At 49.3% G+C, this 13,410-nt stretch overlaps 1 protein-coding gene across 3 annotated transcripts in view; it reads right to left on the reverse strand.

Moving 5' to 3' along the window:
• Positions 1-10,259, reverse strand: part of EPS15L1 (epidermal growth factor receptor pathway substrate 15 like 1) — a 99,837-nt gene extending 89,578 nt beyond the window's left edge. For all 3 annotated transcript variants that reach the window (XM_081287077.1, XM_081287075.1, XM_081287073.1), the window contains exon 1: positions 10,152-10,259. In XM_081287077.1, the coding sequence (XP_081143203.1) occupies positions 10,152-10,184 (33 nt within the window). In that variant the 5' untranslated portion in view covers positions 10,185-10,259. The remainder of the gene's footprint in view (positions 1-10,151) is intronic.
• Positions 10,260-13,410: the final 3,151 nt, after the last annotated feature.

The following is a 13,410-nucleotide window of genomic DNA, read 5'->3' on the forward strand; positions in this document are numbered from 1 at the left end:
AACCTCACTCTGCCAAAAACAGCACCCATGTTAGGTCTCTTATTATGGTTATAACATTGTTATTATTATTACTGAGACAGAGGAGCAGGCTTTATTTACAAGGACTCAGAGCAGATGAAAAGGAAGACACCAATATCACAGTCCTTACCGTTGCTCCACCAAGTGATTTTGCCAAATAAACTATTTCACCAAATGTTGGGTACACTACAGTACATGTCACACTCATTTCTCTCTTTTTTCTTTGCTTTTAGTTATTTTTGAGATGGGGTTGTGCCATGTTGCCCAGGCTGGTCCTTCTGCCTCAGCCTCCCCAGTAGCTTAGGACATAGATGCGGGCCACTGCACCAGGCTCATTTTCTCTCATCAGCTAAGCTGCTCCCAGCATCTAAGACACAACAGTATGTCACCAGTTCTCTCAGACTCAGTTGTTATTTTTCTTAAATGTATAATTTTACACACAGCAGGTAAGTGCATACTTACAAAGGTCCACTTGTGAGGCTGTAAATTAAAGGACGTTTTCTAGTGGCTAAAAGTCAACACAGCAAAAATTAAATCAAACAAGTCAAATAAGTCTGGGAATTTTGTTATGGTTTTGGGGTTTTGTTTGTGGTGCTCAGGATGGAACACATGGCCTCCTGCACACCAGTTAAGCACTCAACCACTGAGCTCCGCCCCCAGACCCAAAACTAGCTTTTCTTAGCCTAAAGAGGATATGCTTTTCAAGATCACATTTCCCACTGGAAAAAGAAAATGATCTTGGACTGGGCACGGAGTTCGGTACTACAGCACTTGCCTAGCATGAGTGAGGCCCTGGATGACATCCCCCCACCAACAATTAAAGAAAGAAAGAAAAAAAAAAAAAGCAAAAAGTGAAGAAAAGCTAATCATTTATGGACTGGCATAGTGTCACGGAAGCATGCTTGTTCCTGTGAGAGAACCCTCTTTTCTTTCTTTCCTTTTTTTTAATGTTTATTTTTTAGTTGTGAACAATAACTTTATTTATTTTTTTATGTGGTGCTGAGGATTGAACCCAGGGCCTCACACGTGCTAGGCAAGCACTCTACCCCTGAGCCCCAGCCCCAGACTGAGAACCCTTTTTTCACCTCCAGTGAGGAGACAGAAGCTTCAGGACTGGCCCTTGCAGTACCCTGTCTCATCACCAGCCAGCAACCCTAAACAGGCATCTCTGGGCCCTGTTCCTGCTTCTTCGCCAGAGAGACAAAATGGTCCTGTCCATGGATCACCTACAGAGGCAGCCAGAGGGACAGCCTGGGCTTCTGGCTACTTCCTGAGCACTCAGCCTCCAGCCCACAGGTGGTTACCACCTGCCTGCTGCGTGTCAGGCGCCAAACGTCAGTGTCTGGCGACACAGTAGGGAACACATGGGGAGCTCCTCTTGTCCTCCTAGGATGGCCACTTTGGAATGTGCAATCCCACCAGTTACTCCAACTTCCTATGAGGCCTGACGGCTCATTTTACCTCTCTCCTGTTCCACATCCAGAAACAAGCACAGAAATTAAGACAATGACAATGACATCACTGTAGCAAACTGGTGGGAATGGGCGTCCAACAACCCTCCCTTACTTCTGCATAAGAGTTGTGTCCCAAATCTCTATCCAACCCCATTATGGGAGGCTCTGGGCTGCATGGTTAGGACAGGGGGGGCTCTGACTGGGCCTCTGAGCGGCACAGAAAGAGGGCACTGGTCTGAGAGGCTGCACCTACTTCTTCCTCTCATCTGCAGAAACAGGAGGGAAAACAAAAAGCAAGGTACAGGCGCCCTCTTCCTACCTGGCTACTTTCACTCCAACTCCACAGCTACCACCTGACCCCCTCGAGAGCTTCTGTCGTGCAGTGTCCTAATTACCTGTGCCCAGCTCCAATTCAGCTAGGCCGGGGGAGCTCAGGAGCATCAAGACTCTTTCAAGTTGGCAACACAACTCAGCAAACAGAGCCCGACAGAGCTGGGCTGCTTCCCCACTGCACCTAAGTGCAGGCTGTCACCAGCCTGGAGTCTGCTGCAATACAGTGGTCTGTTCTCGAGTGATACAGCCACCCACCAGGCTCTGCCCACCTGGGTCTGTCCCTTGCTGCTATCCTGGCTCCCTGGGGGCCTGCACACACATGCCTGCTTCCTACCCACTAGTTAGAGAGCTCCTGTCTGAACAGCCACTCCACATATTTCTTCCATCACTGGCACCTCTGCTCCTTTTGAAACCATCTCGGATGGGCTGCTCTTTGTCGTTCGTGCCCACATCACAGCATGAATCCAAGCCAGTACCTGCTCTGGATATTCAGATGACTTAAATGTGTCACTCCCCTCCTAAAGAACCTGCCATACCTCCTTACTACCTCCCATAATGTGAACCCATCTTACATATCTTACATTTGGGGCATTCTTTCAACAGATGAGTACTGAGCCCCTGAGTGTCAGTTTCACCATGGGACACAAGGATGAATAAAACAGGCACAGCCCCTGCCCTTGGGGACCTAGTCTAGGCAGAAGGGAGAAAAAGATCATTAACCTAATAAGAGTACCACAAAGAGAAAATTCCAAACAGGTATATGGAAAGCACAGGGTGTCCATCCCCATTGGTATAACAGAGAAGCTGGGCCAGTGTGTCAGGAAAGGTTTCCCTGAGAAAGTGATGGCCCAGCTGAGATTTGAAGAAGAGCAGATACTGACCCAGGAATGAAGGGGGCAAGAATATTCCAGAGAGGACACAGCAAGTGCAAGGAAGTACAAGGGCATGCCCAGAGCAGATGGGCCAGGAAGGGCCAGGTGGGATAGGCAGAGCTGGAAGGTTGAGGGTGCAGGACATGGGGACAGGGCCTGCTCCAGCCCGGCTTTCTGGTGCCACCTTTCCCTGCTTTCAACTGGTGTGTACGAGAGGAGAGCTGACTTACATTAGCCTGATGGAAAAGAACTAGTGAATGCATTCTGTAATCCCACCAGAAACCTGAAGCTATAACTTGACTGTGGGCAGTTGTAACCCTACTTATCCCAGAGCTTGGAGTATATGAAGAGCTAGGGCTAGGATGGTGGGAAAGTCCAAATGGGCGTTAAAACTAATGGCTTCTACTCCCATGCAGGAATGTAATCCTTAAGGCCATGCTACCTTTAGGGCCACTGTCCAAGGATAATCTCACTCTATCTTCCAATGAGATGAAATGTTTAAATACACACTGGCCTAGTACAGAGAGCACTGGACAGGTCTCATTTCCCCACCCCTCTCTGCTATTGGCCACCCTCTGGGCAAGCAGACACCCGTTGGTCTCCTTTGTCTTGGGGCCATTTGTAATTCAGGCACACACCACTGTGTCCTATTTACCAAATACCTTCCTCTTTGCATCCCTGAGTGACCCTCACTAAAAGAAGGACATGGATCCCACAGTTACTGCCCAAGGCCCTTGCATGCTTTGGCCCTCTGATCTAGAATTGCAGCCTCTTGGCTCCTTCCCTGTCTGCCTGGCCTCCATGTGAAAGGCCACTCCTCTCTCCCTTCCCCATGTCCTCATGGTCAGTCTAAACAACCCCTCCTCTCCTCCACCTAAATGAAACCAAGTCATCATCTGCTTCTCCTCCAATTTGACCACCTATGACCTGAGCCTCACTATGACCTGGGCAGAGCCATCACTCTTTGTAGGCTAGGCCTGAACAATTCATTTCCATGTCAGCCCAGGACCCCCGAGCACCTCTGATCCCTCATAAAGACAACAAGCAAGCCAGGCAGGTGTGGTGACACAGGCCTGTAATCCCTGCTATTCAGGAGGTTAAAGAAGAAGGATGGCAAGTTCTAGGCTAGCCTGGCAACTTAGTGAGACCCTGTCTAAAAAATAAAAAGGGCTGGGAGTGTAGCTCACAAGGTAGAGCACTTGCCTGGCATGGGTGAGACCCTGGGTTCCATCCCCAGCACAGAGAAAGGGGGAAAAAAAGACAATAAGCAGTACTTTCCACTTCTCACTCTATTTTCCAATGAGATTAAATGTTTAAATACAAAATAAAGACATACAAAGTGACATTCTCTCCACTCAGACTACATCATCTCTAATGATTAGGTAGCATGATCATTGCGTAGGAACAATGAGATTCTGTGCTGTCACACTGTTGTAATGCTTGCTAGGTGCCAAAATCTTCCCAAGACAGGAAACTACAGTGCAATGAAGAGGCCTGGACCTGGGTCAGGAGAACCAAGTCTGCATGAGGTCGCTGGGTACCACCTTGAGCAAAGAATTCGATATCTCTGACCTCACATTTACCCTTTTATATAGCAAAGATAAAACTGACCAGTGTGACCAAGATGATTAATCAAGCAATCTAAGTTGCTTTTTTTCTTTTTTTTGTGCGCTAAGGATTGAACCCAGAGGCACTCTATCACTGAGCCATAGCCCCAGACCTTTTTATTTAATTTTGAGATAGGGTCTTGTAAGTTGCTGAGCCTAGCCTTGAACTTGCAAACCTCCTGCCTTGGTCTCCTCAGTGTCTGGGATGACAGGCCTGCATGACCACACCCAGCCTCAAGATGCCACTTCTACTCAGTCCTTCAGGCCTGTAGAGTGAGGCCTCCCCACACCTTCTGTATGAGATAAGCTCCCCTCCTTTACTTGTCTCAAGTATGGATCATCATCAGACACACCCCATATGTCACTTCCTCAGGATGTCAGCTCCACAGGACAGGGATGTCTTCAGATTTGCTGCTCCATCTACTGCTCAGGAAATGCCCAGTAATGAGAGGATGCTGAACACAGCATAGTGGGAGCTATAAATGGAAGGCACTTTGAAAGGACATACATCATCCTGTGGGGTCATCATGCTCCCTTTCATGAGGCAGATAAAGCAAGAATAGAGTACTATTCCCAATCTGCAGATGGGTACAGAAAGCATCTGAGGGCAATAGATGAATATCTGGGGACCTGGACACTGAAAAGCAGAATCCTGAAGGGACTTTACATGACACTGGTGCTTGGAGTGTCATCTTTGAGAAACAGCATGAAAGTAACAGCTTTTGCCAAGGTGAGGAGGCTCTGTGAGCACCCTGGGAGGGTGCTGTTGAGGTATGTCTCACAAAGGTGCAGTGAATCGTGTATCTGTCCCTCACAGTCAGGTGGCCCAGCATGAGGTATGGGAACCAAACAGTGGACACTCAGTTCTCTGGTACTATCACGTCTAAAGACAGTCACTCAGCTTCCCAGAGCAGATGACTGGGGCAAAGATCTGGGCACAGTAAAGTAGTTTTAACATTTAGAATTGGGGCAGAGAAGCAAAATACACAAGTTCTTGCTTGGCAGGGAGCTACCTACTCAACAAAATTCAGGCCAATGCAGATTAATAAAAGGGGCAGCCAGAGAATTCTGGATCTTCCAGGGGCAAGACCAAATTTTACTCTAAAACTTTGCTCTCTGCCCATCAAATTATACTGCATTGCCATTAGCATTCTAGTAAGACATTGAGACTAGCAGTCATTTAGGGGAAAAAGAAAACAAGGCCTAGGAGGTCAAGCAGGCGCCCTGAGCCCCTGCGCATTCATACCAGATACATTGGCTGGGTGCTGCTGTGGGCAGGGTGCCAGCAGGCTATCTGGAAAACTGGGGAGAACAGCAGGAATGGGGGGGGGGTTTCTCTGCAGCAGGTGTCAGCAGGTTCAGCCCCAGTGCTACACCCACCAGCTACTGGACTTCAACAAGTTACTTCATCTCTGTGGGTCTCCAGAGATATGGGTCTCTTTCTTCACTTGTAAAATGGGTTTTAAAAACCTCCTAGAACAGTGGTACCTGCTACAAGGAAAAGCACCAAAGCCACTGGACACAGGACATATGACAAGGAGGAGAGAGGAAACTAGAACTTCTTGGGGTGTAGGGCAGTTTTTCCTCATCACTGATCCCAGCGCCTTCCTCCAATGATCATGCACTTCTTAGGGATGGGGACCATGAAAAGGACCCACTGAAGGCACACAAGGAAAACTCTTGTTTGGGTGGGGCCAAGGGAGGACAGCACCAGGGAAGCCTCAGAGCAGCCTCTGGAGCAGGAAGTACACAGCAGAAGGTCACAGAGCCATGGATGGTGAGGCGGGAGAGCCAGGAGCTTAGGAGTAGAGCCGGAGGAGGGTAGCGGGAAAACAAGCCTGCAAGGTCGGGGGCTGGAGAGGTCAGGCTGGGGTCAGGGAATGTGGTACTTTGGCTCATCAAACTGGATGTATTTTGAGGAAAGAAGAATGGGAGCCATAGAAGATTTCTGGAGCAGGGGAGTGGGTGCAAATTGTTTTAGAAGATCCCATAGATGAAGCGAGTAAGCAGGAATTAGAAACAGGCCCTGCCAATGTGAACTTCGGGGTGTGGTCAAGAAGTGGCCAATTCCAGAGTCCAGCAGGACTTCAGAGATGAGGAAGAGACAGGGGGCTGGGCTCCAGAAGGGTCTGTGGGGGGAGGTTGGTTTGAAGTACTCGCATGGGTGCTCAGGGAAGGAAGCCAAGGAAATGCAGGAGGGCAGGCGGACGGAGGAGTCTGAAATCTGTGGGTGGGAGAGAAAAGTGAAGGCAGAGCAGAAGGAGAGTGCAGGCCCACGGCTCCAGAGAAGGAACAATTCCAACTCAAGGAAGACCAGCTCCAAAGACAGGCTGCTGAGGCTAAAGAGGGTAGGGTCCCTAGTAACCTTGGAGAGTAGCTGGTCCACAAAGAGGTGACACAGGATAAGCTGCAGTCGAACATGCTTTTGGGAGAGGTAGAGAGAGCTTTTGTTCAGGGAAGCAAAGAGAAATAGAAATTGTTAAGATACTAACAAGGAGGGAGTACTCCTGGAGAGGCAAGAATATAGGCTCTGAAAATGAACATTCACATTCCGGAAAGATTACATATGAAAGGAGATGGCCCAGATGATGTCAGGGTGGACAGAGGACAAAAGGCAGGGTCGGGGAGGAAAAGTGCAATAAGTGCTGGGGAGGAGGGATGCTCCTCCCCCACTCTGCTAACCCCATGACTGACAGCTTCACTCACTTTTGACTGGCCATTTGCTTTCCAAGTGCCCTCTGCTACTGAAATCCAACCAGAACAGCATCCTGCCTAGGTTACTCCCCAGCTGCCCTTAACCAGAAAGTATCCTAGAATCATGTCCATGCTTCCCGTCTGTAAGCCCTTGTGATCTCCGCAAATTGGCTATAAGTGAGCCTAGTGGAGCCTTTCCTCACATGTGCAGCGACAGTAAGACCTGATGCATGGTTTCACTCAAGAGCAGAGGGCTGCGGCTGTAGCTCAGTGGTGGAGCACTTGCCTTGCACATGTGAGGCCCTGGGTTCGAGCCTCAACACCATATAAAAATAAACAAACATATTGTGTCCATCTACAACTAAAATTTTTTTAATTTTAAAAAAAGAGCAGGCAGAGAGAAGTGTTGACATATTATCTGAAGGGAGAAAATCTTCATTTGACAAGCATATAGGCAAAGGAACAGGAAGACGCTTAGAAGTCAGTGACCTGAACTTAGATGCCAAAGGATTCAGGCTGTCAGCCTCTTCTTACAACTTCTCAGTTGGGTTTGGTCCCCATCCACAGGCACCATCCCACACATAGAGGAAAAAAGCCACTTGTAAACTGCACTGGGGGTACAAATTGCTAGTCCACACCTCTGGCTTAGCAGATATTTCCTAGGTGCTGGGCACGAGGCCAGGGTGCTGAGCAAGTGGCTTGTTCTTGCTCTCACTGGACACCCAGTCTAACTGGGAGACAGATGGCAAAGAGACACACAGACATTTGTGCATACTGACAGATGCTGAAGGGTGGTATAAAGGAGAGACATGGCTGAGTGGGGTGCTACTTATAATAAGTGACTGGCAAAGACCTCTGGGAAGAATAACATTTGAGTTGCCACCTAAAAGAGGGAAAGGAGCCGGATACTGGAAGTACCAACAGAGAAACAGGATAAAGTGCTTCAGGAAAAAGGAACAGCTAGCAGGGACACCTTGAGGACAAAGAGAGCTTGGACTATAAGAGGAACCATAAAGCAACAAGTATGGCTGCAGTGTGGGTGCCAGGGAGAGCATAGCAGGCGAGATGGGAGAAGCCAGCAGGCACCCAGGAAGAAGGAATCAGGAGTCTGGTCCAAAAGGTTCTAAGCAGGTGAGTCACATGACATGACTCATGTTGTCTCATGTTTGTTACCTCTCGGTAGTAAATCACTACCCTATTAAAGTTGCTTCAGTAGTAAAATAAGAATCCCCTCCTTGGGCTGGGAATGTGGCTCAGGCGGTAGCGCGCTCGCCTGGCATGCGTGCGGCCCGGGTTCGATCCTCAGCACCACATACCAACAAAGGTGTTGTGTCCGCCGAGAACTAAAAAATAAAATATTAAAAATTCTCTCTCTCTCTCCTCTCTCACTCTCTCTTAAAAAAAAAAAAAGAAAAAAAAAAAAGAATCCCCTCCTCGAGGAGCAGGGCATTTTACAAATAAGTGATGCATGTAACATGCATATAACCCTGAAGCACTCAATACACATTAGCTGTTGTCATCACAGAAGTCCAAATGAGGGATAGTGTCAAAATGGGAAAGTTTGAAAAACACCTCCACCACCCACTGTGAAAAGGGACATTTCTCATTAAATGAGTGTAGGTGAGTTTCACTCCCCACCCACTTATACACACCCTAAACTTAGTACTTGGTTATTAATAATAATACCTAATGGCTGGGCCTGGTGGCAAGTGCCTATAGTCCCAGCTACTTGGGAGGCTAAGGCAGGAGGATTGCTTGAACCCAGAAGTTTCAGGCCAGCCTTGCCAATATAATAAGACCTAGTCTCAGAATATAACAATAACTAATATCTGTAGAATACTTAACAGTTTACAAAGCACTTTCATATCTGTTACAAGAACTTGTTAATTAATAACCACTGGTCTTAAGCACTGTCAATTTAGTGACAGTGTTGCAAATTGGCTAGTTCTTGCAAGACTTAACAAGAAGCCATATCTCTCTTGGATCAGGTGACAAGGCATGTCAATCTCAGTGGGTCTGGCATACCTGCTGTGTTCTCTATTCCCAAATGTCCAAAGCTGAATGAGATTAAATAATTGTAGTACCACTGAGAGCTATGGGTGTGCTAGGCACTAAGTGCTTGATATGTTTAAGCTTCACATTATCCCAGTACATTTTATATCCCCATTTTCCAAACAAGGCAATTAATGTGTTGAAAGGCTAAAAGCTTCATTCAAGGGCACTCAGAAGGAATAAGAGCTGGAACCAAGACTTATACATAAGATGATCTCTCCCGCATCCTCACTCTTAATCATGACACTATATTAGGTCGTTCTAGTAAAGTGCTTATAACATGGTGTTTGGTACAAAACAGGTACTTAGTAAATAAAGGTGATTAGCAAGACACGTAGTTTCCAGTGTCCATCAGTGTCATCTCCAGGAGAGCAGCAACCTTGTCTGGTTAACTGCTGTGCGCCCAGGACCTGACCCAACTGCACAGTTTTAGAATGAATATATAAATGAATTAATGTCCTTCCCAAAAGCAAAATTGCCTGCACATGGCTTTTTGCACGTCTCTGTCACGCCACTGAGGCTGCCCCTAAGAGCATCGGGCGAATTCGAGAACACAGAGGGGTCGGGAGACATGAGTCCCTCCCTTCTTTTCACGGTGCAGGAGTGGTGGAACCACCTGCCAAGTGAAGGAGACAGGTCTAGATCGACCTGCAGGCGGTTCCCCGCTCTTGCGGGGCTCTGTCCTCCACCCCGCCAGCTCCCCGCAGAGACAGTGTCCGCTCCGGTGCTGGTACCGGCAGGAGACAAAGGCCCACGGGGCTGCCGCGCCGGCAGAAATGCTCACTCCCCTCGCCCACCTCTCCAAGAGGGAGCCCAGCGCACCACGTACCGCCCAGCCTGGGCGCTGCGGCGGCGAGTAGGCCCGGACCCCGGGAGAAGTAGACATGCGCCGCGAGCCCGCCTCGTCGCCGCCCGTGAGGGTCGCTCGGGAGGGTTCGGCTGGCCTGTCACCTTCAGGGCCGCCCACCCCTCAGCCCACGGCGGACCCCTCAGCGCCAGCCGCTGACGCCACTGGCTCCGCCACCACCGCCCAGCTGGGCCTCCCAGCGCCTCGGCCCTCCCGTGGCGCCAGCCGTCTGCACCTCTCCTCGGCGCCGCCCCCCAGCCCGCCCGGCCCATACCTGCTGGGAGAGGGGGATGAGCGGCGCCGCCATCTTCCCGCGGACTCGGGCTCCGAGCGCCGGCGGAACGGAGGCGGAGCCGCGCCCGCGCGTGCGCACCGGTGCCAGGGGCGGTGCGCGCGCAGCTAAACCAGGGCAAGGGCCGTGCCGAAGGCAAGAACGCGCATGAGCAGCTGGGCCTTGAAGGCGGGACAGAGGGCGGGGCCGCGCGCTCTTCGCAGGCCTGGAGGGGGCGGGGCGGCGCTGACCTGGGGCGGGGCTTATGAAGGGCGCTTGTCCCTGGGACTCTAGCTGAGTGTCTGTGGCGCTTCCCTGTCACCCGCCCCTGAGTCCTGCATTGGCCAGACCCCAAGACTGCAGGAGTCCCTGCCCCCATGTACCATGTTCTGTGATGCTTCTAGCTCCTTGCCGATGCCCGTCTGCTAGGGTTGCCCTTCCTCTGTCAGGGCGCCAGGCAACGCACTATGCACTGGTGGACGCCCACCCAAAAGAGCTCTGACCCTCACCTCCCCACAAGGAGACCTGTTTCTAGAACCTAGAGTAACTGTGTGTGTGTGTTTTCTAATGTGGGTCTTTCCCATAGGGTTTCCACTAAGCCCTGGAACAGGCTTAACCTCTTCTCTGCAGTAGCCCCGTTACCTACAATTATTCCTCGTCGGCCACTTTCTTGCTGTGTGACCTTGGCAAGTCATTTAACTAGCCTCTCTGCACCCCTAGTCTCCCATTTTGAAAAAACAGCAAGGTAATATGTGTTGTTGACATTGTTATCTCATTATTATGCCTCACACTGACCCATAATGAGCAGCAAGCACCTGATGCTGCCAGGGGATGGTTATTGGAGGCGCATTTGTTTATTCAGATTTTCCTCTTTCTTTGGCTATATGGCACACTCCTTCTGGGTCAATTCCAGAGAGACAGTGAAGAAGGCAGGCCTGGCCAGGCAGGCGACCAAAGCAGCATAAGGTTTCTCCAGGGAAAATGAACCTCCCTTTACCAGGCTTCTCACAATGGTGGCAGAGTAGTCTGACTGGGCATCAGGTCTCAGCAGGCAAGACTGAGGCCTGTGATCCATCTCCTCTTTTCTGGTGTCTCACAAGTTGCTGTTTCAACGTCTCCAATAACTCAGTGTATCTTATGCCATTCAGATGAACACTGGTGCTCTGATTCATTCACCAACCATTCACCTGTCATACACTTGCTGAGCACTCTACCTCGATGCAGGCCGATGGTGAACCAGGTAGACACACACTCCTTAGTCAACTGTCTAGCACAGGTTTCTTACCTTGGAGCTATATCAGAACTACCCAGGGGGATTGTTAAGCACAGACCAGGGTTCTGATTCAATTTGTAGTCATGGGTGGGACCTGACATTTTGGCATTTCTAACAAATCCCTAAGGATACTGATGCTTCAGTCCCAGGACCCCATTTTGAGAACCGCTGGCCTACAGGATGGAAACTAGCATTCATGGAATAATTGAGCAAGGAAAGAGATTATTATAGACAGTGGCAGGTTCTACAGAGTAGACCAAAGGTATGACTTGAAGGTGTATGTACATATGTGAGAGGAGGCTGAGGGGCATCTCAGGGAGAAAGAGCTGAGGCACCAAGGAGCCTGTGAGACTACAAACCTGGGGCTCAGAGAATAAGACAGGGGCTTAAGAACAATTTGGATCATGCATGGTCCTAAGGGACACCCTTTTTGAAAAGCAACTGGAAGCCACCACAGGGATTTGAGCATGATCAGATTTGTGTTCTAGCATGGTGAACTCTGGATAGGGGAGAGGCCTGGATGGAAGAGAATAAATCATAAGATGTGAAAGCAGCCCAGGTAGGAGTGATGAGGTGTTTAACTGACTTGAATGCAATTATACTGTCCATGTTTCATAAGGAAAAGTGAATCCATTCAAGGTATTTCAAACAGAGGAAATCAAGTACAGGGGAATGAGTATAAGAGCGCTGGGAGTAAGCAGAAGTAAAGGGTTGAGGGCTGGGGCTGGGGATCAGCGGTGGAGCACTTCCCAACATGCATGGGGCGCTGGGTTCAATCCTCAGCACCACGTAAAAAATTTCCAATTTTAAATGGAAATTACAGATATTCCTTAACTTAGGACCCAAATATATATATTTTTTTAAAGAAGAAGTAAAGGGTTGAGTCGGCTTTCTATCAGTGTGACAAAATACATGAGAAAACAACTTCAAGAAAGAAAGATATACTTTGGTTCACAATTTCCGAGGTTTCAGTCCATGGTCATTGGACTGGCTCCATTGTTTCTGGGCCCTGGTCAGGGAGTACATCATGGCAGAAGGGTATGGTGGAACAAAGCTGCTTACCTTATGGTAGCCAGGTTGCAGAGAGAATGAGAGGGAGGAAGGGACCAGGGACAAGATATATCCTTCTAAGGCATGTCCCCTAGTGATCTATTTCCTTCAACGCGGCCCCTCTGCCTACAGTTTCCACCATATACCAATAATAACATCAAATATGAAATCCATTGATGAGTACAAAGCCCTCGTGATCCTACCGCTTCCCCAAATCCCCACCTCTAAGCACTGCCGGACAGGGAACCGTGCCTTCAACATGTGAGTCTTCGGGGAACGCTTCATATCTAACTGGAACAGTAAAGGTCACCTAAAGATTAGTAACTGTGGGAGGCTGACAGCCCCTCTAGGGCTGCAGTATCAAAAGGGGGAAAGGTGTTCCCCAAAACCCAAATCACAGTGCCCCCCAAGTGTGGTGAACCTCACACCAACCACTGCTGCTTCTGCCACTGTTACTAAAGTCATTGCTACTGTCACTACCACCTAGGGTGCTGGCATCTGAAACAAATGGCATCTTCCCTTCTGCCATCTAACCGCCTGCTGCTAGAGCGCGGTAGGAACCCCCACATGGGAGTCAGGAGGGAACGAGGTCCATGAAGGCTTCTATCCCTGGTGGTTGAGTCTAGAGGTCAGTAGCAACAGAAGCTCTCCAACATCGTCTACACTGGAAACAGCCTCAGCGATGTGTGCAAGTCCCCCGTGGCCAGCAGCACAGTCTGAGTGGCCTGTGAGACCTTCATGACAGTGATCAACTATCCTGAGCCTGTCTCATCAGAGTTCAGAGCCACTCTATATACATCAGGGAGGCCACTCACCACACGTGGCTACTAAATTTTAAATGGAAATTACAGTTATTCCTTAACTTAGGACCCGAATAGCATCCATTGTAAGTTGAAAATATAAAGTAAAGAATGCATTTAATCTGCCGACCCTGTTACA

This window comes from Spermophilus citellus (genome assembly GCF_964194105.1).
Source record: "Spermophilus citellus genome assembly, chromosome: 3".
Lineage (NCBI taxonomy): Eukaryota > Metazoa > Chordata > Mammalia > Rodentia > Sciuridae > Spermophilus > Spermophilus citellus.